At 49.8% G+C, this 27,633-nt stretch overlaps 1 protein-coding gene across 3 annotated transcripts in view; it reads right to left on the reverse strand.

Annotated features, from left to right (window-relative positions):
• SMAD3 (SMAD family member 3) overlaps positions 1 to 27,594 on the reverse strand; it is a 118,301-nt gene extending 90,707 nt beyond the window's left edge. Inside the window, exon 1 of one of the 3 annotated variants that reach the window (XM_024735203.1) lies at positions 8,819 to 8,923. In XM_024735203.1, coding sequence (XP_024590971.1) covers positions 8,819 to 8,877 — 59 coding nt within the window. In that variant the 5' untranslated portion in view covers positions 8,878 to 8,923. Of the gene's footprint in view, positions 1 to 6,433; positions 6,655 to 8,818; positions 8,924 to 27,144 lie in introns of those variants that run through there. The other 2 variants (XM_024735204.1, XM_024735205.1) reach the window with 2 other exon arrangements.
• Positions 27,595 to 27,633: the final 39 nt, after the last annotated feature.

Genomic DNA, 27,633 nt, shown 5'->3' on the forward strand with positions numbered 1-27,633 from the left:
GGGGGGGGGGGTTGGGGAGGGCAGCAGGCTTGTGGGACTGAGCTCTTACCTGTGGGATCTGATGCTATCTGCAGGTAGAGAGTGCCAGAATTGACTAAAACTGTTAATATCCAGTTGGTGTCCTGAGAATATGAGCATTGCTGGGTGTGGGGAAATCACCATTTCTCCCAGCCCAACACACACACACACACACACACACATTGATCGGAAGCATCAGTAGTGAAGTTTTCTGTGAGTACCGTGGAGGGTAGAGAAGACACATAGAAGAGTTTTCTAGACACCCCTCCATGCGGCCCGGATGTCCGCCCAGAGGCCGGTAGCAGAGCTGGGTTAAAACTCAAGTGCACTGAAGTCTAAGAAAGGAAAGAAAAAAGAGAGCGACGGACTCCAAAAGTTCTGGAACATTAAGTCAGTTGCAGCCTGCCAGGATTTAAATAAAGAATTACCGCGAAGGCGTCACTGAGATACCTCAGTGTAAGGTGTGGGGCAGCATCCTTACCTAGGTTAGCGCGCAGCCCCCATTTGTTTCCCTAAATGCCTGTAAGGCAGGTCTCAGGTAATTGTGATCCTCAGATCATCCGGGCTATATTCGAAATACCATGTATTTCCTAAGTTAAAAGCTCAGGCCCTGCCTCCAGCACAGTTTTTAGAGTCCTTAGGACCTGCCTGAGCAGGCCCGTTCCATGTTAACACACCCTGCCCTGCCCCTGCCCCAGCCTTCTCCTCAGGGCAGCGATTCTGAGCAGAGCTTGCACAATAAGATTATTTAGTGCTGAATCCACCTTAGGAGATGGCTAGGTAGACGCCCTCAGCCCTGCCTGGGAGGAGCTAATAGGTGGGAAGACGGCCCCCACTGACCCCCAAGTGTGGGATGAATGGAAGCAGCGTGTCCTCCCGTCCCAGAGGCTTCACATCCCATCCTGATGTCACTTCTAGTTGCAACCCAAACGGTCGGATAATGTTTGCTGGCTGGGGGATGACGCATCTTCTGACCTCCCCCGGATTTAGGCTGATTCATTGGACTTGTCACACCGCAGACCACCCAACGCCGGCCGCCTCAGGCAGACCTACTGCCTACCCTGAGGACCCCCCAGAGGGAGGCTGGGAAAGCTTATGGAAAACTGCCAAGTGCTGGTCATGCCTGGATCTAGGAAGCACTTGGGGTCATGCAAAGAGCCCTGGACCAGAACGGATGCGATCTGGGCTCCGATTCCTGGCCTGGGTGACCTCAGGTAAACCATTTGACTTCTCTAAGCCTCGGCTTCCTCAGCCATTAAATGTGGAAGGCATCCAGGTCTGCAGGAGGATGCTGGCTGGTCCTCCCACTGATCCAAGAGGTTTCTCTCAGGTGCTGCCAGAGGCAATAAGATGGGAACACTGGCTGCGTGGGTCTCTGTCGGGGAGCCAGGCTCCAACTGGCTTGTCAATTGCATCCACAATACTTGCAGGCCTGATATATCACCGTAAGTCAGCAGGACCTTTACCCAGTTCCCCTTTCCCTTCTTAGTAACAGCAACTCTGTGGATGACTCTGAGGCCAACTGGGCCTCAGTCTGTCCCCTCAGGACTGGGTTCGTTTACATCCTTCCTCTTCAGCTATCTGGGCCTTGGTAACTTCTTGTAAGACTCCCTCCTCGGTAAGGTTGCTGGGAGGATTGAACGAGAAAGATGTGTGGAAGGTCCCTGGCCTGGTGCCTTCCTACAGGTCACTGTTAGAACAAGGATGCACCCAGATGCCTGCCTTGGCTCGATGAAGCACCTCCTGCTTTGGGAGTAGAGTGAGGTTTATGGAGATGGCAAGGCTGGCAAAGGGCCCCGGTGGAGGTGTGGACCCTAAAGCTTTATATTCAAGGGGTCCACTAAAGTTCAAGGCCGATTTCACATCCATCATCCCACCTGATCCGCACCATGGTCAGTGAGCGGGGACATTTTACAAATATGAAAAGTGCAGCTCAGATAAGTGACTCACCCAAGAAGACACAGCCAGCACGGGAAACCAGGGGTCCTGGCCTGAGATCAGGGTCCTTTCCACGGCACCAAATGGCCAGACAAGAAAGAGTGACAAGATAGTGGCAATCACAGAGTCAGGTCAGCACCACTAATAAAAACGGGGTGGGGAGGGGAAACTTGACTACAGATATGGAACCCTCAGTCCAAGATTCCTATTGCCTTAAAGCTCACTTTCAACCTCCTAAGTGTTCATCATTGACTTTCAGACTACACCCCTCAGGTACTGGCACCAGGGCCAATTTCCTATGGCCCAGAAGTGGGCTGCTATTGCCACATTTCCTTCCCCAAAGCTCCAGAAGACCCAACATATAGGGATCATGCCCATTTTATTTCATTTAATCCTCATAATACCACCACTGGTATGATCTGATATTTTTAGCTGTTGAACAAAATAGAAAACAATCACCCAGGGAAGTTAAGGGCAGGGAGAAGGCTTGACCTTAGAGGTGTACAGCCCTGGAGTCTTGGGCCTTTTCTTCCACACCACACTTCTCTCTATAAAGACCCCTGACCAACAGTACCCTCAGTATCCCGTCCCCACCTTTAGTGAGGTGCAGGATCACCTGTAACAGTGGTTCTCAAATTTTAATGTGTGTCAGCATTCTCCAGAGGAAACACAGACTTCTTCTGGGCCATGCGCCCAGGGGTTCTGAGTGGGAAGGTCTGGGGTAAGGCCCGATACTCTAACAAGTTCCTGGGTGATGTTGATACTTGCTGGTTGGGGACCACAATTTGAGAGCTGCTGATTTATCATCGATTTAAGCACTCTCCCAATGGTTAACTCTGGTACATCTACTTGAAATAACGTGTAATTAAGACCATGAGGAGATACAAGGAGATGCTTATGACAATGTCAAGTTAGAACAGGAGGCTGGCACCCTAGGCTGGTCCAGGTGCTGTGTGTCCTCTAATCCCTTACTCATCTTCCTGTCCTCTGCTCTGTATCCCCAGGGCTGACTCCTGACTTTCTAGGCCTCATGTCAGGGGGGTTTGGACAACAGCAGGAACTTGTGGGAGAGTGGAAGGTGGGAGGAAGGGAGCGGCCAGGGCATTTCTCCCCTCTCTCCCTTTCTGCCTTGGGTGGGCATTTCTAATAGAAGCAGCTGCATCTGCTCTACATAGGCCCACCGCTGACCCCGACCCTGGGCTCCGGTCACACCACCTCTTCCCTTGGGCCCTCCAGCCCATAGGCAGCAGTGACCTCCTGCCACTAAGCTCTGGGTCACCTCGCCTTTCCATGTTTGGCTTCTCAGCTTCTTTATCACCTGTGTAACGAAGGCCTGTATTAAATTCCCTTTGTGGTAAATACTTGATGGTGTTCCTGCTTTCCTGTTTAGACTTACTAACATACTCTGATTACAGCTACACAAAAATGCTTATGCCAACGGACAACTCTAGAAGGTAATGTGAAAAATTAAAAGAGGTAACAAAATGAAGGTTGTCTTCCAAGAATGTGAGAAGAGTGTGTTATTTATCATCAATTACTAATATATATATATATGTATTTTTTTTTTTTTTTGCGGTACGCGGGCCTCTCACTGTTGTGGCCTCTCCCGTTGCGGAGCACAGGCTCCGGACGCACATGCGCAGCGGCCATGGCTCACGGGCCCAGTCGCTCCGCGGCATGTGGGATCTTCCCGGACCGGGGCACGAACCCATGTCCCCTGCATCGGCAGGCGGACTCTCAACCACTGCGCCACCAGGGAAGCCCAATTACTAACATTTAAAACTGGTACCAAGCACGTGGTTGGAGAGAAAACAAGGTGAGTCTTAATAAGGAAAAGGTTGGGGAGCCAGGAGTCCATGACAACAAATCTAAGGAGACCAATCTCTGTGCCTTCATTTCTAAAAACACCTTCTTTTGCAGAAACCATGGCCACGGCCACAATGGTACTAGCAGTTCCCCATGAAAGTACCGGTGGTTATCTGAGGGCAAGTGACTCACTTGTTAAAGAGGTCACATAACGTTATCACCGCAATGTTGGTCTCTGGACAGGGCGGGTCACACTGGGCAACACCCCAAACTACCTTCAGCCCTCACTACCACGGAGGCAGCTCCATCTCAGGTCAGGCTCTGACCTGGGACCGATCTGAGCAATCTCTTTGAGGTAGCCAAGGGCCCTGGGACTGCTGGGAGAGCAGGAATAATGAAAGAGGGACGCTCAGAAATTCAGAGGATTCTGTTCAGCCACATCCACCAAGCACCTTGGCAGCAACGTGTGTGTGCCTGGGGTGCCTGGGTGAGGAAGGGGGATCTTATTTTCCCACCACTTGTAGGGTTTCTCTCTCCCAAAGGGCACAATTAAAATCAAAAGCAAGACTCCACAAAACCAGATGGTAACAATATAAGAAATTATGCTGGATTCCTGCACTGAACTCAAAGCTGAACGCTGTAGCAGATAATCAAACGCTCAAGTGGAGAAGGAGGTTCTTGGCCTCGGACCAGACACAGTTTGGTGGTCTGTTTATAATATTTTAGCCTGACAACACTGTACAAAATGGACCACAAGGCTCACCACTGTAATGGGTTACTTTCAACCCCAAGCCAAAGATGATTTAAAGCCCTAGGGAAATGGGGGTGGGGAATGCAGCAGAGAGAAGCATCAAGGGCTTTACGAGAAATGTACGTCTTACTCTCCAAAACTCTGAGTGGAACATTTCAGCGTCAGAACCATGCTTACCATCGAGCATTCTTGGAAAACCAGGATGGTTCACATCAGGCAAGCATCAAAAAGTGTTTACCGCTCTGCCCCGTCCTCCCACCCGTTCTCCTCTCCCTAAGAACCTGACATCAGAGGCCTTACACTTTCATCCCTGGGTGCTGGCTGACTCCACTTCATAAGAAAACTAACTACTCGGGGACAGGGCTATTGGCCAGGGTGTGAACTAACAACAAAAGCTACCCCAGGTTCATTCAGGCAAAGCACAAGTAAACAAAACACCCAGGCAGGGGGATCAAGAGACCTGCTCGAACTCTAGCTTTGCCGCACATTCACTGTGACCTTGGGCAAGTCCTTGTTCCTCTCAGGGCCTCAGTTTCCATCTGTTGAAGGGGTTGGACTAGATAACCTATCAAGTCACTTCTGACCCAGGGAGTACCTACTGTGTATGACCCAGACTGTGGCAGGGACCCCATGCTTCTGAAGGAGTGAGTACCCTCAAGCTGAGGTCCCAAGTGTTGCAAGTGTCCCCAGAGCCCACAGCTACTAAGTCGCAGAGTTGGGATTTTTCAGCAAAATCTGTCAGACTCCAGGTCTTCCTACTACCCCAGGAGAGGCGCCCTGCTCTGAAGTACCGTCTTCCTTGCACACGCCCTGCCAAGTCGGCCTCGCGGTTGTGTGAGCCGAGCAGGATGGACCCCGATTCCGGCCACTCCCAAGCAGCCTGTCCCCACTCCCTCGGGGTGGCCCTTCACTCGGCCTGGCTGTGCCTCCGCCTTACACTTGGGGGTCCAGGCTTCCACTCAAGGCAGGGCATCCACAGTCAAGCCCTCCATGGGAGGGTCAGGTCAGGAACCATGTCCCTGTGCGGCTTCGGAGGCAAGAACAGCAAAACTCAACGCCTCCAACTGCTGGTTTCACCACCCCCTGCTCCACTGGACTCTCACTTCCCCATCCAGCTTGGTGCTACCCCCTTCCCACGGGGCCGCCGACCAGCTGGGGGCCTTGGGCTGAGTCACTGAGCATCTCCAGGGCTCCCTATGCTAGTCTGGACTAGCATCTACTTCCAGAGATTGTCACAGAGATGATATAAAATCAGGTAGGTGACAGCACTTTGTAAACTGTAAAATACAGTACATAAAAGGTCACGGTGGTGTCTCCCCTTCCCAGTGACAGCGGTTGGAAAAGAGTCTGGTATCATCGGAGGGATACACCGAGAACCCTCGCGAGCACACACACCTCGTGCCTTTATTTTTGAGGCCACTCGGTGCAGTAAAAGAACGACCCCGCCGAAGAACTGGTGGAAGGGCCTCTGTCCCTGCTTCTCCACTAACACAGAGACTGTCCCCGTCACCTACGCGATAGGGGTGAGACCACTTCCCTGCCTCTCCCAGGGCTGCTGTGAAGATAGGACCATGGGAAAGCGCTCTGCAAACCCTCAAGTATGCTCCACATCCCCTCCCCACCCCGCCCACAGGAGGGGGCAGATGAAGGTCACAGACAGGAGGACACTTGGCTGCTTTCCCTGCTATTCAGAATCACCAAGAGGCTCAGAGGGAGAAGAAAGTGGGGGAAAGGACAGTGCATTGAAACAGCAGCCAGGGAGCAATGGTCGTCAGGCAGGCAGAGCTGACCGGAAGGCGTGTGTGGTTTTCAGGGTGTCTCTCTCACCTCTCTGGGGGCTCCTAATCTGGTGTCTTCAGAAATACAGAAGCAAAACAAAAGCAGCCAATTCCCCCAGCCAAAAAAAAAAAAAAAGCCTACCTTGGCAAGAGAAAGCTGTCGGCTGTGCTCACACTCAAGACTGTTTGCTGTGTGTCAAATGCTCTCCTGGGGTCTCCTGGGAGCTCTGCGTGGCCAGGTGCCGAGCGTCCCTGAGGAAGGGCCTGCCCTTCTCGGTTCACTGGGCTCTCTCTGTCCGGAGAAAAGGTCACCCCGACAGAGGTCTGAGCAGCCCTGTCCACACGGCGTGCTCCCAGGTGCTGACGGACGCCAGGTGTGAACCGCTGCGGGAGCTGCTCCCTCAGTTCATCGAGGGGGATTCTGAAACAGCCTTCCTAGCTGCGCCCAACTAGAAGGTGTGAAAAAGCAGCAAAACACCGCCTGTGTTTCCTTCATTCGAGCCTGCCCCCGCGATGCAGCCCGACAGCTCTGCTGCTCTTGTGGGTTTTCTCCCCAGCTCTGCCTGCTCTCCGCTCCTCCACGGACGTTCACCCTCACCGATGCATTTCACCTGGTCTCCACCCACCTGTTTCCGCAGTGGGCTTCCCCAGCCCCTGCCTGCCCCTCTGCCTTCCACCCCCGCCGACAGGTAAAGGGGGAGGGATCCAGCAAGCCTACCGGGCGAGGCTGTTCTCACTTAGCAACAGCTGAGCCTCGTGTGTGCCCAGCCTCCAAGCCACAGTCTCAGAGAATTAGTTCCAGGTCTGGAGCTCTGGGCACTTCTGATTTCCAGAGCAGAAGCATCAATGTGGGCAAATGGGGAACAGAGAAAACAAACCCCAGACCAGAATTACATATAGATGATGCCTCCCGCAATAAAGGCAATAACAGGGGAGAAACGAATCAATGCATATCCCCTCCGACCTCGAACTCCAGCTGTCTGTTTTTATTCTTCTAGATGAGCTCCAGCAATCACCGCTGAGCCGTCAATCAGCTGGGCCAGAGGAGCTCTAAGAACTCTGATCGAAACCATGGCTTCCCAAGGGCCTGGCTCTCTCCCCGCCCCCCCCTTTTCAGGCAGAGCTGGCAGCACAGCAAAACAATTTCAAAGCACAGAGACCATAAACACCAAATTAAAAGGTAAAGTAAAAAGGGAAGAGATGTTTACTGGAAACTTAAGTTCCACTGCCCAGAAAATATAGGTCTTTTTTTAAACACACATACACCAACACACACATATATATGAGGCCTCTGCCGCCCACCTCGAGAAATATGTACTTTGCTCTATATATGGCTTTCTTATCTGCCCTTGATTATGCTCAGCTTGTGACCGTGAAGCCTGAAATAATTACCCACAGAGAAATAATAGCCTTGGCCACAGTCAGGGCCTAACAAAGCCAGTCCTGCATTTACCAATGATCACACAACTCGCTCACAGGACAAACTGGAGTTCGCTGATGCACAGATAATCATTCCCATGCATACCTGAAATGCAGCCACCGCTGAGAGGGTGCCAGGTGGCTACTGGAACCAAGAACAATCATCTTACATGATATTTCTGGGTCCAGAGAGAAAAGGCTTTCGAGCTGAAACTACGCAGGAAATTAAGGTGGGCAGATGGTAATCATCAAAGCAGAGGGTTGGCAGAGACCACCCCTCACAGGAGAAGGAAAAAGCTAGAGGAAAATCGACTCCTGAAAGCAGAGAATTTTGATGGGAGCCAAGAACATAAAGTCGCTCCTACTAGCAATGGGGTGCCCCTCGGGGCTGCTCCCCAAAGATAATCAACATCGTGTTAGGAGTGAGGAGACAGGCACACTTCACTAATGGGGCCCATGTGTCTCCCTTTCACTAGCTCAGGTCCACATCCCTTGATGCATTTGTCCCGTCCCACCCATTCCATGGCCCCTCCTTCCGAACCCCTGGGTACTCACCATGTGCCCACAGCACAGAAGACCTTCATACTATCCCACACTTGTGTATTCAAACCCCAAGTCAGACTGTAAGCTCTCTGAGGGCAGAGGTCGTATCTGCCATTTCTCTGAGTGCCTTGCTTCATAAACATTTAGTGACTGACGGATTCCTCATTCGGCTGAGAAATAACAACCTCCATCTGGCATCTGTGTCTACACCCACATCTCAAACCCTGTCACTGTAAAAGCTCCTCGACCCTGCTCCCCATACACGAGGCCCTTCGGGGCTAATCAATACCTGAAGCTCATTTCACACCCATTAAGCAGTCACCTTCACAATCCCACCACCATCACGATATACCCTCCCCTCTGCCTGAAAAGATACTAGAATTGAGCTGTCCTTTCCCATGAATGTTTACTCTGGACAGCTGTGTCCCCTCAGATTGCATTTGGCTGTAGGGATGGAGTCCCCGCAGGGAAGCATGAACTACTAACTGGGCATAAACGGAAGTGTTTCGATGCTATGGCTGATGAGGGTGGTAGGATCCTCTCAACCGAGGGCAGGGACACTCACCAAGGCACAGGAAACGGCATAGCACATACTTTCACAGCCCCTCGCATCCACCGGGGCATCGCCAAGGATCTGACACTAAGGTATGCCAGCGCTGGCTGGGGCCTCTGACTTGGCTTCATGAAAAAGGCGTGGCTGCGTGTTATGCGTGGCTGCGTGTTACGGTCTGTTTAATCCACTCCTGCTCCGCCCCTGCCCTGGCTCCACCCCCCCCACTTAGTACTCTTGAGTTTCCCAAGCAGAAATAACCAACTACAGATGGTTCTACTCCTTCAGAGATGTTTGAGAAACCACTGACCCAGAGAAAGAAAACTGGGGATCCAAATCTCAGGGCAACTACTCACCATCAACAGCTGTGATTACCAAATCAACATGCTTCTCAAATCTAGAACTTTTTTTCTCTGTGTACTGTGCTTTTTTTTTTTTTTTTTAAACCAACCACTATCACTTTTCCCCTAAAAGAGATGCCCAGAACACTGAACCACAGCTTTACTTAAGATCTAGGGCTGTTGATTCTCAATGCTGGCCACACCCCAGAATCACCTGGATAACTTTAAAAATACTGATTCCCAGGCCCCGCCTGTAGAAATTCTGAATTGGTCTCAGGTGTGGTCTGGGTATCAGAATTTTTACAAGTAACTTCCATGGTGAGCCCGACCACCAAATGTGGTCATTAGGAAGCAGGAGTTCCAGCTGCCACGGCTTACCCCGCACCTCAGAGCTCTTTCCATCCTGTCTTCAACTGCGGGCCCCAATCTCCAGCCCCCAGAGCAATTGTACAGTAATCCTGAAACTATCCGAATGAGTTAACAGAGTCGGTCCTTTCTTTGAATGCAAGCTCCAGAATTAGAATGTTTAAGGTGCAGAAACATTAAAATCCTGCTAAGCCAACGCCTCTGGTTTGTCAAGGAGGAAACCAGGGGCCGGGGTAGCAAAGTGACTCACCCAAGGTCACGAAGCTGGTTCACAATGGGGCAGGCCTAGAGACGGGGTCTTCCACCTCTGGTTCTCTCTCCTGCGCATCACCCAGGAGCCCCTGGGGTGACAGACTCCCAAAAAAAGTAGAGTCACGGGAATGGCCACTGTTTACTTCTTGTGTACTTTCAGTGGCCAGCCTCTCATTACTTCATCTCTAGAAGGCTCTGTCTCCTGACTGGCCTTAAAACAGCTGAGGATAAAGATGGTTCTTCTCTTTAAAGATTCCTGAGCGTGCTGGTCAAATCATAATCCTCAAAGAATATACTTGCTGGCTGGCTGGGGTTCATGGAAAAAGCCATTAGCAAAATGAGTCTACCCCAGTTTTGAAAGAGCACTCTGTCGAGTGGCGGGTGTGAGAGCCCGAAAGCCAGCAGTGGATTCTGGTTTCTTGTGGATAAGAGAGAGTTGATTGCTGCTTTCAAAATCTCTAACCAACCTGTGAACACGTTTCCCTGCCTTCCTGTATTTTTACAGCACCTCGGCCGCAATGCAGCTGGTCCCAGAAGCACAGGAAGCCTGTGCTTTGGGCTAAATGAGAATTCCTCTTTGCCTGAAGGCTGATTTCCCCTAGCCCGGGAATAGGGAATAGAAGCCTGGTGGCTCCAGGCAGCAGGAGTAGGTATGACTGTCCAAATCCACAGGCCATTCACACCTCCTGGACCACGGTATCTGGCGGTACTGCCACCACCAATGACAACTGAAGATGCTCCGTAAGTACCTGGTGAGTTAAACCGTGACTATAATAGAATTAAATAAGGAATGGGCTGCCTCTGAAGGTAGAGCAGCAGATGAAAAATTACACTTGCCTCCCAGGAAAATACATGCGTCGAGAAAAGAGTGAAAACCCAGAAGCCAAGGAAGAGAGGGCAGAAAGGTGTCGTGAAGTATTAGAGCCGATACAGACCTCTGAGGTTCTCTCTTGGAGCTTGTCATTTTCTAGATGCAAAGACCAATACCCAGAGAAGCCAAGCTGACCTTCCTGGAGTCAGAAAGCCAAGCTCCACCAAAGAGTGGCCAAGGGCTCTCAGCCTCATCAGAGAAACGGGATGCCAAGGTTCCTTCGTGTTCACGTGTGTCTGTTCTCTGACTGATTCAACGCTTCACTGACCCTGGGGGCTCCGATAATGATGAAGATGAAGACTAGTGTCGGTCGTGTAAGGAGGATAGAAAGAAATGGCCCATGTTCGATTCCAGGCATTGCTGGGATGTTCAGATGTGGACGCCCAGAGAACAGCTGAAGCTGAGGGTCTCTAGCTGGGCAGAACTACAGATCTGGAAGTCAACCCCCCAGTGAAACCCAGAGAGAGGAGAAGCACTTTGAGCTGCAATTCTGAACTGGGATACCCAGCTGGGTAGAACGAGGTCCAGCATGTGGTTTGATTTTCTCGTCACTGAAGTTAAGGCTGATAGACAAAAAATAAAAATAAAAAAACACAGTGGTCAAAAAGTGACACTCAAAAAGATTGTCGGATCAAAGTCCCTTTGTGAGTACTGGTATTTCACCCTTCTCTGAACGGTAACCACTTCCCACATAAGCCCCAGTAAGGCAACCGTGCAGCCCACAAGAGAGATAGAAATATGACCACACTTCCCTCTTATAAACAGGTGACGGTAAACATCTGAGACCACTGGTCCACAGCCGCAGTTAAACAAAGGGTCGGGGGACACCCTGGAATAGCTGTCAGGGCCTCCATCTCCCCACATACTAACTCTCCCTCTGAGTGGGGACCTTGGACCATTAACTTCAGAACTCAAGCTGGTCAAACAGAACCAGCCTCACCCTGGAACCACTTCATTGGGTTTCACGCCCAGGCTCACCTGGTCTCTCCTCCTGGAGACTCAAGAATTTTCAAGGAAAGTAGCTGCTTTGGTGCCCGGCCCTGTGCTCAGAGATGCCACTCTGTGAGGGCCTCGTGCAGAGGGCAAGAGGGCAACACTTCACATGTGCGCTGAAGTGTGCAATCCCCCGACTCCCACCTCCTGGATCAGCTGTAGAGATAGAGCCTTTTTTTTTTTAATAAGAAAAGCCAAAACTGCAACTTTTTCAATCAAGCAAGAAAAACAGGCAAACCTGAAACAAACATCTTTAATTAGCTTTGAGATGTTGGTGGGGGGGGGGGTCCTGAGTTAGCCCAGCTCCTAGATCAATAGGAAAATAAGGGCCCATGAGGCCCTGGGACAGGCTCTGTTTTCTCTGAATTGGAATGAAAAAGCATTTGCAGACCTGAAGTCAGTTGTTAGCTGACTGTGACAGGAAGACTCCAGGGTATTCCGTGTCTGCAGAACGTTCCATCAGAAAATGACCCCAAAATTCTATAAACTGGCCAGCAGTTTGTTTTTAACCACCAAACATTTATAGAATTCTTATTTCTTCATCTATATGCTTTCAGAGAAAGTTTCCAGCAGCTTCAAAGCCAGTGAGACACACAGACGCTAAACATGCAATTCAATTTCACAGGGTTTCGAAGCTAAAATACCGCAAGAACCTTTAGAAATTTTCCCCTGGGGGCAGGAGGAGCTTAGCTCTGTACCTGCCCCCACTCCATACTCAAGGGCAAATTTTTAACCTTCATTTTGTCAACAGGAAAACAAGACTGGTAGTGGGGTAGAGACAGAAATCCGAACTTCTTGAAAGACCTTGCTTAGGTTGGAAAATGTGTCGTCCTCAGGCACAGCGTTCAGAGGCCCTGATGGTCCCCTTCGGTGAGTCTCACTTCCATTTGTCCCCCTGAGCCCCAATTTCACACCTGTTCCTAAGCTGCCCCACAGCAGACTGCTACAACCCACATGGTTGGATATTCTGAACACAAATAATGGTCTCTCCATCTTGACTGTAAGCTCCCTGAGGGCAAGATCTGGTCCCTGATTGGTTTACCAACATAACCTCTGAAATCAGCAAGACATCAGATAAGTATTCAGGAGTCTACTCAGAGAAGAAGGAAAACAGTAATCAACAAGTATTAATTGACATTTACTAAGTGCCTAGCAGGTACTGATGAGCCAAAGAAATAGCCTGGATCTCTGACATCAAAAGGCTTATTACAATCCATTATTTCTGCGGTGACTGCATGTGACAAAATACTGGCGAGATACCAGGAGGCTTCTGGGAAAGATTTCCTTCCTGGATTAAGACACCCCCCAAGGAGAAGCAGCCTTTTCTGCCGCTAGATGCAACCGTGTAGAGACAGTAACTCTTGGAGCAGCTGTGGCCGTCACTGGATCGTGAGCGCTGAAGATGGCAGGGCAGAAAGATGGAAGGCTCCCAAGTCCTTGCTGGTGCCCGAAACCTCCCTGCCTCCAGACTTCTTAGGGGAGATAATAAGCCCTCACACTGGTGAAGATGTTAGTTGGGTTTCAGGTTACTTGTAGCCCAAAGCATCCTAATACAGTGAGTCTGGCCCCTGATCCAGAGTATGGGATGGATCAGAGAGGGAAGGAGCGAACGGGCTTACTGCAGTATCCAGGTGTGAGAAACCGAGGGCCGCCACTAAGTAGGAGAGGGTGGCAATGGTGAGGAGAGCTGGAACTCAAAGATACAAAAGCACAGTCCAGCCTCACCCACAAGATGGCCTAGTCATCTCCATGAAGCCCGGGGGCCAGTTCCCACGCTGACTCTCCGATGAACTGGAACATAAATAATTAATATTCCCTGCCCATACTAACCCACACACATGCCTCCTTGTGTCTCTGGGGTTAAAAAAAAAAAAAAAGGAAATGCATCTTGTTCTATTTATAAGACACAGCACAGCCACAAAGGATGACGACTAGAGCCGTATCAGCTGAAGTTCTCCAAGCAAGTGCCAAGTTTGGTTTGAATTTAACACTTCACTTTTCTCAGCCTGTAACCAGTCTTCTTTGTCACTCCAGCTGCTCTCCTTGGAGTTCATCAGACAGGGCCTCGCCCACGGCAAACAGTTTGGTTGCAGAGTATAGAGAACTCAAGTCCCTCTCCAGATTTCCAACAGATTATTTGGGGCAAGAGAGGAAGCATGAGGCTTGGACGATCTCAGAAACCAGTCCCATGAACTTGGGGCAGGGCAGTGCAAAGCCTTTCCATGTTCTCTACGGAGTCCCACTGACAGAGGGGGTTATTTAGGGCCACATACCCTGGCACATTCCATGCATTTACCAGCATCAAAGAGAGAAAAAAGGCATGCTTGCTGTTATTTTTAATTCCTTCCTCAATGCCTTCCAACACTCTTCAGCAGAAGGTTTATCCACTGCACCCCCACCAGCTCCCAGCCAGTAATATCTTTGAGGCCTCAGCGAAAATGGAGCAGGGGGGCAGGAGAGGTCAGCTCACAGAAGAAGACTCTGCTCCTGGACATGAAATCCCATCTCAGCTGCACTGCACCGAGGGGCATCTCCTGGGTTCCGAAGGGACATGGCCTGATGAGGATGCAGATGTTCTAGAGCCAGGTGAACACCCTACCACCCCCCTCACTGCCACCCTCACGTCCCCCCCTCCACCTCCCACTTCTCCCCCTTCCCTTCAGAGTGGCCATCAGCAGAGCCAAAGGTTCCCCAACTCCTACTGCAGCTAAGTAAGCTCGGGTGCTAACTTGACTATTTTCGATTACCTCTAAGGTCTCACCCAGTTTTAAATTACGTTGCCAACTTGCTGAATAATCTTAGGCAAGTCCCCTCACTCGGAATAGCAGTAAATAATCCAGACAGTCCCTGACACTTTAGCAGTGGCAGAGAAAGCTGCTGATGTAATCCTCCCAGTTTCCTTGGTCAGGTATCATGATCACTGGCACAGAGGCAGGGTGACTTAGAATGACTACTTATCCAGGTTTGCCTGGACAGTCCAGGTTGATGCCCATTTTCTGGCCATCACTAATGACAGCACTGCCCTTTTACACTCTTAGAAGTGTCCTGGTTTGTTTAATAAATTACATAGTCACCCCTGATTCCAGAAGGGGCAAAGCTTCAGAGGCAAATCCAGCTCCATCTCTTATCATGAGACCTACAGCAACTTTCCTGAGCAAGTTCATGGATTTTGTTGTGAGGATGAGAACAGCGGCCCATTCTTGGGGAGCCTTGGGGCAGGCAAGTGGGTGCCAGGAACCAGACCTGAATTCAGATTCCTGTTCTGCCGCTGACCCCTCAAAGCCTCAGCCTCCTCTTTTTTTCTTTGCATTTTAACTCCAAGCCGTTTTTATTTATTTATTTATAGCTGTGTTGGGTCTTTGTTGCTGTACACAGGCTTTCTCTAGTTGCGGCGAGTGGAGGCTACTCTTCGTCGCGGTGCACGGGCTTCTCATTGCGGTGGCTTCTCTCACTGCAGAGCACGGACTCTAGGCGTGCGGGCTTCAGTAGTTGTGGCTCGCGGGCTCTAGAGCGCAGGCTCAGTAGTTGTGGCGCCCGGGCTTAGTTGCTCCGCGGCACATAGGATCTTCCCAGACCAGGGCTCGAACCCGCGTCCCCTGCATTGGCAGGCGGATTCTTAACCACTGCGCCACCAGGGAAGCCCCTGCTTCCTCTTCTATAAACATGGATTACTCACCCTTCCCAGAAGATGGGTAAAGATGACCAACCAGCTGATCAATGGCCCACCTTGGTGTCTGGCATATAGTCAGCACCCAGTCCACGCTGCATGTGCCAGGATCACTCCCAGGTGAGAGGGCTCAGGCGATCAGCCACAGGTCAGCACAGCTGACCCAAATCCTCAGACAAGGCCACGAGCACCAACTCACCTAAGCTTTTGGAACCAGACCCTGCAGCACACACGCCCTGAGTTCACATTCCTATTGAATTTGAGCATCATTAATGATTTTCTCTAAGGTGGCGGTGCAAATCTGGGTGTGAACTTGGGGGCCTTAACTCCATCTCCGTCAGGAAGGGCTTTTAGCAATACTATAGAGCTGTGCGTCATAAAGAAATAATGAGTGACACTGCATAATATTTTACAGTCTGCAAAGAGCTTTTAATGCATAGCTCATCTAAATAAACAACTGCAATCATCCCACCAAGGGAGGCAAGGTTTTCCCCATTGTACTGCTGAGGAAAGGGAGGCTCAAAGAAATCAGGTGACTGGTCTATGGTCACCAAAGCAGGAAAGGGGAGAGCAGGGATCCGAACTTGGGTCTTCTGAATGTAAGCCCAGAATGCTCCACTGCAGTAGGCTGCCCCTTCAGCAGCAGGCCTCTATCAGGGTTCTCAAAAATGGTCCATGAACTAAAATCAGTCTGTGGACACAAAACTTTTATCTTCTAAAAACCTATAAACTTCAATGAACAACAAAAGAAAGCTGACTCTAAACAGATGAGGTAAATTGTATGCAATCTCTCAGTGGTCACCAAAATTTCTGCTTGCTCTCAGTGATAAAATATATGAACTTAAACTATTTTACTTTCTTATTAAGGAATATGATCTGTTTTTAATACATGATAGCATTCGATGAGTCTGCAGTAGAGAATTTAGGTATTTTTGCTGATTGCAGTGTGGTCTGGAATTGGAAAGCCTGGCCTAGGCGATCATCAGTGAAGACACTTAAAACACTGACCAGAGATATTCTACACAAAGACACCGCACCAGGCACAGGGAGGGGCCAGGTTCTGATGTTGAGGCCTCTGTATGGAGCCCAGCGACACCCTGCTTCATTTCCCAAGGAATCCATGTCAAGAGGCTGGCATGACTCACTGGCTAATTACCTGAACACTTGGGCTCCCCCAGCCCTCCTGGCTGTACAACTTGTCTTCTCTCCTGACGGCCAACAAAACACTATTTTCACCCTGGTCCAGACATAGCCTAAAGCTGTCCACATGGTGGTGTAAGGGATTATGACTCTGACCCGGATAACTCCGGCAGAAAACTTGCTCTTACCAGCCTCGGGGTGGGGGAGGAATGCGAATAGAATGGTGGCTTCAGCCACGCCACTCCCCTAACTTAAAAATCTCCTGGGTGCTCCTGGGAGCAAGGTCCAAACGCCAAGTCTGGCCAACTGAAGCCCTTGGCAACATCCTTCTCCCGACCCTCTCTGGCCACTCCCTCTTCCACGTTCTGGCCACCCTGCCCCACACACCAGGCCCTTCCACCCTCTGTCTGGCCAGTGCTCCATGCAGCCTTCCCCTCACTCCCACACTCTTATCCACCCTTCAAAGTCCCGCTGGAGCATCACTTCTTCTGTGAAGTCTTCTCCAGAAAAGAGCTGCTCTTTCTCTGGGCTCCCAGATACCTCTTTGTTCAGCCTTTGCTAGACTGTCTTTCCCATGAGCCCACCGTAACTGTGGTCACCGTGTCCCTTTTTGCCTCTGTGCAGTTCGGTGACAGGACTTTATCTCTGCATCTCTGTATCTCCTGAGGCCCAGCACAAAGTCAGTGCCCAATAAATAGATCCAACAACCAAACGCACTACAGTGGTTGGGCTCTTTGCTCCACCTTTCAGATGGGCAGCTGCCATACGTATCACCTTCTCCCTGATCTGCATTTAATTCACTCTGATCTGGGTTCAAGGTGAGGGAAATCAATCCCTATAGAAGTACCCACAATCCTGCCCATAAAATGGTGCCACCTGAGCGGGGCCCCAGTTGTGGCTACATAACTGAGAGGAGGGTGCTAAAAACAGGCCTGCCTCACCATCAATGGGTCCCAGAGCAAGAGGACCTATGAAGGCCCACATAGGATATGTCCTATTTAAATTTAGAAGACAGAAATCAAGATAACAGACTGATAATAGAATATGTTCTATCATATTGACAAATACCTTGATACAACCTGGGAGGCCACATTTGAATTCAGAGTTCTCTGACCCCTCGGTTTTACAGTGGGATGCGGACACTCAGGGAGAGCTGGCCACCCCCAGCATCACCCCACACTTAGAAGGGCTTCATGTACACCCATACAGACACCCCAAGTCTGAATTCCATCCAATCCCTCCATCTCCCGGCCCTGCCCACTTTGTCAGCCTGGGGCCCACGGGTGCACACACGGTCCACGGCCGATGCAGTCTGCCCTTCCTTAGGCAGATGGACCTGCAAGCAGGCTTGAGACCATGTGGGCAGGGAACTGAAGGGTCGGGACCCAGCATACAGTCTGGAAGGAGGAAGTGCAGACTCTACGTGGGCCATCTCCGGGCCCTGCAGCTCTGCCCCATGGAAAGGACCACATCCAGAAGGATGTCCGAAGCATGGCCTACTAAGTGTGAGTGCCCTCTGGCCCACCTCGAGGAGCAGCCCACGGTACCGACATCCACATCTGGGTTATTTTGGAGCTGTGAGCTTCTGGCACCGAACAATCTCACCTGACAACCAAGCCAACTGGTGAGGTGGTACTTGGAGCTGAAACTGCTTTCCAACCAGGCCTCAGAAACACACCAGCAACAATAAACATTATGCACTTCCACACACGGAAGGGCAGGCTATCGGTGACAAGCCTGTGAGTCACGGTGTTTCTTCTTCAGGATCTTATACCCCCCACCCCAGGAGCACTGATTCATCAAAGTTTATTTTCAATACTATTATTTTTAGTCAGCCAAACAATTTTTAAAATGATGATGGAGAAGGGGAGAACCACCGAAGAATATGAATTCTCTTTCGATAGCCTTCCAAGCCATAAACCAACAGGTGGTGTGGCTGTGGCCGCTTGGTGCGCACCTGCTAGAGGAAGGTCCTCTCACTACATCAACCAATGTTCTCCGAACAGCGAGCCCTGAGAACAAGTGTGTCGGGGGTGGGGGGTGGGGCCCTTACTGGAATCTACTGACACCATCAGTCAGATTTCCCCCTTGAAAGGGAAAAATGAGTGTTTACTAAGCACCTACTATGTGCTGTGAGCCACAAGTATCAGTCAAGTACTTGCTCTCTCTTATCTCATTTGCGTTGACTTACAGGAGGTAAGTGGGCCCATGCCCATTATACAGATGAGGCAAATGGAGCTTAATCAATAGAAGCAGATGTCCCCAAGGCTGTCACATAGCCAGTAACTGGCCAACTCAAACTCCGGTCTGTCAGACTCCAGGGCCCTTTGTTCTCCCTTGACGACTCTGCTCTTCCAGCCCACCCACACCCCCCACTCCTGTTCCCCAAGCAATATTTTAAGAGTCTCTTTGGGTAGAGATAAATGGCTGCACAAAACGTTTAAAGAGGTAGCAAAACAAGCTCACTCACCCTGCCCTTCCAGGCACACAGAGAAATAAGGCTCACCTCAAGACTGAATTCCATGAGGATGCAAGAAAGTTTACAATGGGGCACATTTGAAGCAAAAGGAAAAAACCCAACTTCCATCACCAGTGCCTGCTTTCAGCCACTTGTAACTACTCAAAAAGTCCTTTCTGGGTCCATTACTCCACATTTGGGCTTAGCCCAGAGGTGATTTTTTAAGGAAAAAATGCCTTTTGGCATTTTTGAGCTGTGACAGCGTAAAAACAGACCTTTAGAAAACACACACCCAAAAAGCATTACTATTTTCAAAAGTCCAGTCTCAAAGGAAAAAGAACAAAACAAAACGGTGACACCTCAGAGCTACAACTTGGCCTGGCGGTCTGTGATGCAAGAGTTAGCAGGGAAAGCCACCAGACTGATAACGCTGTAGGTTTCAAAGGCAAACCTTGACCCAGGGTTTCTTAAACAACCCCCTAGTCCTAACTCCCAGCAAAGCTGTCAGGAGAAAAACTTGCCAGATGTAATCAGGGAGAGCCATGTGATACAGAAAAAGTACTATTTCGGGGGAAACTCACTTTTCATTTCCTAGCTGGGGTTTCAGCTTGTAACCTCCACGCCGCCCCACAAGAGGCGCACGCTTACACAATCGAGTACAGCCTTTCTTTATATAGATGCTTGAAAATAAATAAAGGAAGCTTCCTGGGTAAACCCTGACATATGAGCAAACATTTTCCACAGGTATCCTCTATAATGCCTACCTCTCACATTTAACCATTTTTAGGCAATTGTGGTCATTAGTTTAAGTAAACTTCCTGCTCTGAGAATAGCCAAAAATAGCAACAAAAGAAGAAAAATTGCTCACTGCATCTCAAGGCACACAGCCTTCACTTCGTTACCCTCCTATTCAGTTATTTTTATATTCCTTTTATAGTTATATTTCACTGATTTAGACTCACAGGGTGAGGGAGAGTCAAGGAGGGCAGAGGGGGAAAATAACCAAAATTAAAGGCTGAATTATAGTTTTATTACTTTCAACTATAGGAATTCATAGGGCCTTAGGATATGCATCATTAAGAAAGATCTGTGATTCAGCGATCAACCGGATGCATGCAAAAGGGAGCTTCTAAAATGCCTGCGTGAAAACCACTTTAGAGTTAGAAAGATCCTCTGATAGAGCTTATTTAGCCCATTTTCCAGTTGAGAACATCTGAGGCTCAGAGATGGTAAGTGAATCGGCCCAGGTGACACAGCTAATTAGAAACAGAGCTTAACTCTAGAACCTCCTCCGGTCTGTTGACTCCTACCTCCAAAATGACTCCCCAAAGTTTGTTTATGACTAATTTTTCTCTGACCACATTTATGGGGAGAAAAGGCCTGCGACACAAACTTCAGCCTAGTCCAGCATTAGCAAAACTTCTTAATTAATAGGCTTCTACCGTGTTTTCGTTTTAAACCAAGTCTCTCTGTCAAAACACTCTGTAGCAGTGTGCCATGGTGGCAGGCTGCTGTTTACAGCTGAGGCCCCAGATAATCACCGCAGACAGTGTGACTTGTGCTCTAGATTTGTTATTTCTAAAACTGTTAATTAAGTCAAAACAAAGAATAATGTTACACACACACACACACACACACACACACACACACACACACCCTCATCCGGACTCAATAAACTGCAGAGCTTGGGGGATTTGGTTCTCTGGCATTAAGAAAACAGTACTTACGAGTTAACCAGAGTGAACACATACATGATTATTACAATTCCAAAGGCCTCGTGTTGAGCAGCCAGTGGACCAGAGGCTACGGGAGGGCAGAATCAGGCGTCTGCCTCATTCACTGGTGGGGCCCTGCTACCTGGAGCAGGTTTGGGCACCCAGTAGGCGCACTGAAGGAAAGCATAAACATGAATTGGACAAGTTCTCTCGGATCTTTGTTCTAAAACCTGGAATACAGTAAAATTAGAAACCAGACTTCTGCAGGGTGGGTTTAATATGGCAATTTCCAACCGTTTCCAGGAACCACTGCACTTGAAGATGGGGAGACTGAAGTGGTCAACAGATGATGCCCAGCCCTCCTGGGGAAGAGCTAGTCTCATCTAGCACTGCACGGGACATTCGCGTCTGCAAAAGGCTGCTAAGTCTCCCAGGCCCCTTCACCGGCAGCCTTTCTAGGCAGTTCCCTTCCCAGCAGACTGGTACTACCAGACATAGATTTGGGGAAGGGGGCACGGTGGATTCTGGTTTTTTTAAAATATGTCAATACATCAAAGGAGACAAGGACAAAGTTAATTAGGACTATTCATGAGCCTTGTTGATTGAGAAAGCTGCATTCCACTTTAGAGAGCTTAAAGGAGGCTGGGGGAGGGGTGAATAAAGAAGGTGGGAGAATAGGTAAAGGAATAAAGTTGGACTTCAAGTTTTAAAGCAAGCGCTGCTTGCAACATAGATGGACCTAGAGATTAATCAGACTAAGTGAGGTAAAGCCAGACAGAGAAAGACAAATGTCATGTGATATCGCTTATATCTTAAAAAAAAAGATACAAATGAACTTATATACAAAACAGAAATAGACCCACAGACATAGAAAACAAACTTACGGTTACCAAAGGGGAAAGGGGGTTGGGGGGAAGGGACAAGTTAGGAGTTTGGGATTAACATACACACTGCTGTATATAAAACAGATAACCAACAAGGACCTACAGTATAGCAGAGAGAACTACAGTTAATATTCTGTAATAATTTATAAGGGAAAAGAATCTGAAAAAGTATATATATATGTTATATATAACTGAATCACTGTGCTGTACACCTGAAACTAACACAACACTGTAAATCAACTATACTTCAATAAAAATAAATAAATAAATGAAGCAAGTGCTACTTGGTCCTATTCATAAAGGAACTCATGCAGAGACACGGCTGTATTGTGCGTCCAATGGCATTTAGAAACCTCCCAATAAGTTGACAAGCGAAAATTAACAGTTGCTCAGTCCATTAAACCGTGTTAATTTTATTTCCATTATGATAATACAGCAATTACAAATTTACATTATCGAACCAATATTTACCTTTCAAACTCATTTTAATTGGATTGCTGATGTGATAAGCTCAAGCCACATTCTCTCAATGCCATCGGCTGCTTGCATTTCTCATCAGAACGAAACGACTACTGTATTCATTGACTTTTTCTACTATTAGAATTGTCATTTGACACTTCACATCCTTGCAAAGACTTCTTAAAAGCTCTTATGTCCATATAGAAACTCAGGTTTATAGGATTTACTTTCAGCGAGTGTTAACCAGAGAAATGAAAAGCTAGGTCACACCAAAAGTCTGAAATTCTGAGGATCCACCATCACCTCCAAGTTGTCCACTTCTTATCGACATGGTCCGTTATATTCTGAGCTAATATATCTAAAGTCACTGTTTCCACCAAGGACACCTGAATTTCAGGTTTGCAGTACTAACGACTCTTTACTTCAAAGCGAGGACACTTTACAGTGGCATAAAATACTCAACACAAGTCACTAGTCGCTAGTTCGGTGCGAGCTGGGAGGTAACAAGTGCATAGCAGTGCTCCGTTTAGGGAGAGAAGGAAGATAAAGAAGATAAAGACATCCTCAGTCTTGTAGGCAACGATCTCCATGAACCCAGAAGTTCGTATGATCGTACTACAGTCCAGGAACGTCCTTTGGATAATAACTCCTGTCCTTGTGGTTTTCCACCTCACAGGGACTCCTCCCTCCTCTCCCCACCTCCTCCCACAGAATTAACGGTCTGTTCCCCCTCATCCCTGGGCATTTTGTACATCCCTTGGCTGCAGCTCATGGCCTGTATTTTAGGCAAGTCTGTCTCCCACTCTAGATAGGGAGCCCCTTGAGAATAGGCACCCTTCCCTGCCCTGCTCATCACAGTAGGTATTTAATAAATGACTGAATAATGTAGTCAATGAATGAATGATACACATAGAGGTCTAAACGTAACACATCTGTCAAACTCTCTGGTTTACAAAACACTTCCACAGGCTTTACCTCCTCCTGATTTTACAGGTGCCGGCACGAAGGCTCTGAGACATTAAGTGAACTGCTAAATCCATCCAGGTATTAAAACGGCAAGACACAGGACCTGATTTCTGTGCTTTTTCTGGAGAAAACAGATGGCTGTCATTATTTTGTTTTCTAACACAGTGACCTCTGTAATATTTAAAAAACACATCATAATCCCCCCTGCCCCCCAAAAATATCACTCCATTCTAGAGCTCATACTTCTTCTGATGGCTGGGAATAAGGAAGAAATAGACACTCAATGCCTTATTGCTGTTTCCCTTACTGAAGTGTAAGCTCCTCACAGGCAGGGACCATCTCCAATTTATCTCTGCATCCTCCTCCACCTCCTGGAATACGGACTCAGACATGGGAGGGGCTAACATCTATCAATGAATCCAATCCTGTAACAAAATCCAATTACAAAATCCAATCCTGTAACATTCGATGAGGAAGTGTGAGCGACGGGCTGTCTGCAACATGCACCGGCCCACACATTCAACTCCTGGGTACAAGCAGCAAGTTCCAAGGTTCCAAATGTCAAGGGAACATCGAGTGGCTCCTAGGTTCGGCCATACCTCTGAGCCAGCCCCACAGTCAGCTACCCGGTGTCCTGCAGAACCCTCCTCATCCCAGCCCTTGTGCGGAGCTCCCCTAATCAAGGTTAACAAGAGAAAGGAGAGGACGGGTGCAAGCAAGTGAGCTTGCTTCCAATGGGCCACAGAAGAATGGTGCTCTGAGCGGCAGCTGAGAGAGGAGGGAGGACAGGAGACGCTGAGATGCAGCCGGTATTAAAGACGCCCCTCCTACACCCTCGGTCTGTCCCCAGAAGCCTGAGAAAGGAGTGTTAGAGATGGGGATCGTTTCCCTTTCTCCCCAGGGTGAGAGCAGCCAGGAGGAGGCTGCACCAAAAGAACAGATGCACAGAAAGGGAGGAGAGGGTGTGTGTCAGACCTGGGGTCTGGCTTAATCCTCCCACTTTTCTCTGGACCTGGTGCTCCGACGCAAGAAAGCCCAAATTTCCCCCCAAACAAACCAGGCCTAAGTTTGGTCCAGCTCTCAACAAGTGGGCCAAGTCATGGGTCCCATTGGTGGAAACACAAGTTATCAGTGTCCATCAGAACAGTCATCTTTAAGTGCACCTGGCTCCTTATCACTGACATAACCTACACACACCTTCTCTACCTCTTGGTGGCAAATGCTGTAACTCCATTCCTGGCCAGGAAGATACATGCAGCCGTACTCAGGTACTCAACTAGGTGACAAGTAGGATGCTGTTACACAACTTGCCAAAGTTCTGCCCATCCTGCCAGACCTCAGTGCCCTGATAGCCCCTCTGTTGGTGTATCTAAATCAGGCTCTTACCACTGCCTTGGCACCGGACATTCTTGACACCCGTGAGCCTGTACCACTCCAGCTCTCTTGATCACTGAGACAGGTTAGAGCCGGGGTAACAGAAGCAAGTGTGTGGTCTGGGGGGCCCTAGTATCCAGCTCTAATTGCCACATGGAGCTGTTGCTGCTCAAGATTTCGTATTAGCCAAAAGAGGCGTGTTAAAATCTCCTCAGACTGAGGGCTCCTAACACCCCAAGGTCCAGACCTCGCAGAGTATTTTTAAGTACCCAGTGCCCCACCCCACACACCCTGTGGGATAACTAGGTTCAACATTTCCTTTTGTCAACTTTCCAAAGCCCTAGTTATAAAAGGCAGTGAGGACAGAACAGACAATTTGACAAGAAACCCCACAGCCTACAGGTCTGAGACACACCGATATCACCAGTGTGAGGCCAGCTAGCTACCTCCCCAAGATGTGGCCTTTAGTTCTCTGCCCACGACCAAAAACAGCAGTAGCTGTTGCCAAGGGAGACAAGGTGACCCAGAGGCGTGGGCACAAAATCCAGGGCTGGAAATCCACTTTGTCTGGATCCACCCAAGCAACTGGGTTTCCCTAACTGAAAAAGATGGAAAAAAATCTGCCTTAGCATTAGGTCCTTGCCAGGCAGGTAGAAGAAGATGGCCCAGTCCTAACAGAGTCATGAGAAGGCCCAGTTAACTTGAACTCTCAGAGACACCCAAAGTGTTCCGAATGCCTCAGGCTGCGCAGGACTTTGGAAAAGGCAGGCCATAGCTATGCTTCCCCAGAGGGCAAACTCCTACCTTGCCAGGCCTCTCCTCCAGGCTGTCACCAGCCCAAAGACTGAACACTGGTAACCTTACCAACAAAGATCCATGGGGCCCAATCCCCCTGGTTAACACTGCTCGAGCCGTCAGCAAAGAATGTATTCAGAACCTTCAAAGGGAGGAGCAGCCTGGGCCAGTAGAAGATGCACATTTGGTCAGAACTGCATGTTTACTATGCCAAGCCTTTTTCACCTCTCTCCTCCAAAGGTTTCTCAACATGAAATGTGGGATAAATCTTAGGCCTAATTACCTGATCTATTTTCCAGGAGTTTCTTTTTCTTGATCTCATAAAAGCATGTGAAAGTCCTTTGTAAACTATGAAACAAACACTTTACACAGCTGCTCCTTTTATAATTGATAGCTCTTTTTTTTTTTTTCCTGTTTCAAAACATAAAGCACTTGTCCTCGATGTACTCCGGCAGGTAAGAAGGCAGGTTTTGCAAAGCTTTCCCCGGGCTGGATAAATATGACATTCATTCACCCTACTCCCCACCCTTCACCCAAAGGAATAAGGAAGAATGAAGAACTAGGGCTGGGACCGGGACCTAGGGCTCACTGACCATCACATCACACCACCTTCTCTGAAGTCAATTCTGGATCCTGATCACACACCCAGAACACACTTCCCGGACAGCACACTGCCTTCCCTCCCGCTTTATGGACTGGATCCACCCAGTTTTGAAAAAAATTATTATTTTTCAAGTCAGCACTCCCACCATATGTGGCATTTATTTCCAGAGGAGGCCTGGGTTCCCGTGGACAGATGTTGCTTTGTGCCTGCCTGACACGGATGGCAGCCCTCGTACAGCTGCCCCAAGCAGGTGGCCAAGGATGGAGTCTACTCCTGGCCCAGCAGCAAGGATGACAATTTCTGTGGGGCTCTGGCCTTGGGGACCCTCTGCTCAGTGCTCTGCAGCCTGGAACCCCAAGAACATCCCCTACTCACACACACAAACTCTCCCTTGGTTCAGAATAAGACTTTTAAAGGGGGCTGAGAGGGAGAGCACAGGAGGCTAAGGTGCCCCCCCAAGACACCCCAATTCCCAGCCTGGCACACCTCAGCTAAGAGAAGGCCGTGGGGAGTGAAGTCACTGACCCCTTTACCAGCCATCTGTGAGCTCCCGCCTGACCTAGCTGGCGCGAAGTGGAGGATAAAGGAGATCCAGACAGATGGCAAAGCGCTTTGGGAAGGAGGGCTCTGTAGGAATGCGAGGGCCGATGCGAGGCCCACTTTGGGGTGCGTGTTGTTATCTCAGCTCTGAGCCCCGTCCTTTGGGCATCCACCCGCAATCTCAGACTGAAAGGTGGGCAAAAAACAGGGGAGGTGGAGGAGAGGACCCCACTCTCTAACACTTAACTCTCTCATCTGAAAGCCAGAGCCCTGCACTGCAACTAAAAGTGCGTGTGTGCGGAGGGGGCGGGAGATTGGCACAACCGAATCTAAAAATACTCGATAAAAATGCTAATCCCGAAGGCAAAGAGAGAATGAAGAAGGAATCTGTCAATCACGAGGCTCCCGCTCCTCACCCACAGCCCCAGCTGTACGGACTGCATTCCTGTCGAGGAGGAAAGAAGTAGGGGGACAGGAATGAAGAAAAGAAAGGGAGAGACACCACCACCTCCACGAGCGCGGGCCGCGGGGGCGGGAGGCGGCGGCGGAGGAGGGGCTCCGGCCAGCGGAGCTGAACAAAGCGGGCCTCAAGTTCTAGCCCGCAGCTCCCCGGGGTGGGGGCGGCCGATTCCTGCAGCACCCCTTTCCCGGAGGTGAAAAGCGAATGCGAGGTCTAGGAGCGCGAGTGCCGCGTGGAAGCCCCAGGCTCTAAATCTTTGCAAATATAGAGAAGGTTTTGTTTGGGGTCCCCCCCACCCCCTTCCTGCCCACGTTCCCCCCCCCCTTACGCGCGCGCGCGCGCGCGCGCGCACACACACACACACACACGCTATCCCTCCCGCTCCTATCCCACCAGGCCGTCCTCGCCACGCCAGGGGGCTGGACGGGCGCGCCCCAGCGTCCCTCGGGCCCCCACCTGGGGATGGTGATGCACTTGGTGTTGACGTTCTGCGTGGTGATGGCCTTCTCCAGCTCGTCCAGCTGCCCCGTCTTCTTGAGCTTCTTGACCAAACTCTTGACCGCCTTCTCGCACCACTTCTCCTCCTGCCCGTTCTGCTCGCCCTTCTTCCAGCCCAGCAGGCGCTTCACGATCGGGGGGACCCGGACGCGGGGCGGAGACGGCGGCCGCGGGGCTCGGAGTGGCAGAAGAAAGTTTGGGTTTCCGCACGGGGTGGCTGTTTGGGTGCCGCCTCCAGGAAGGAGAGTCCAACTCCCAGCCAAACTTTGCTCGCCTCGCTCCCTTTGATGCGCAGATCCCTCCGCCTCGGTAGTCTCGCCTCCCGCTGCCCTCCTCCTTCCCGGCTCGCTCGCTCGCTCGCTCGCTGGGCCGGCCCCGGGTTTGCGCCGCGCTCCCGCTCCCGCCCGCTGCCAGTCTGTGTTTCATGCAAATCCGCGTGCAGCCTCC

This window comes from Neophocaena asiaeorientalis, unplaced genomic scaffold (genome assembly GCF_003031525.2).
Source record: "Neophocaena asiaeorientalis asiaeorientalis breed wild unplaced genomic scaffold, Neophocaena_asiaeorientalis_V1.1 scaffold264, whole genome shotgun sequence".
NCBI lineage: Eukaryota > Metazoa > Chordata > Mammalia > Artiodactyla > Phocoenidae > Neophocaena > Neophocaena asiaeorientalis.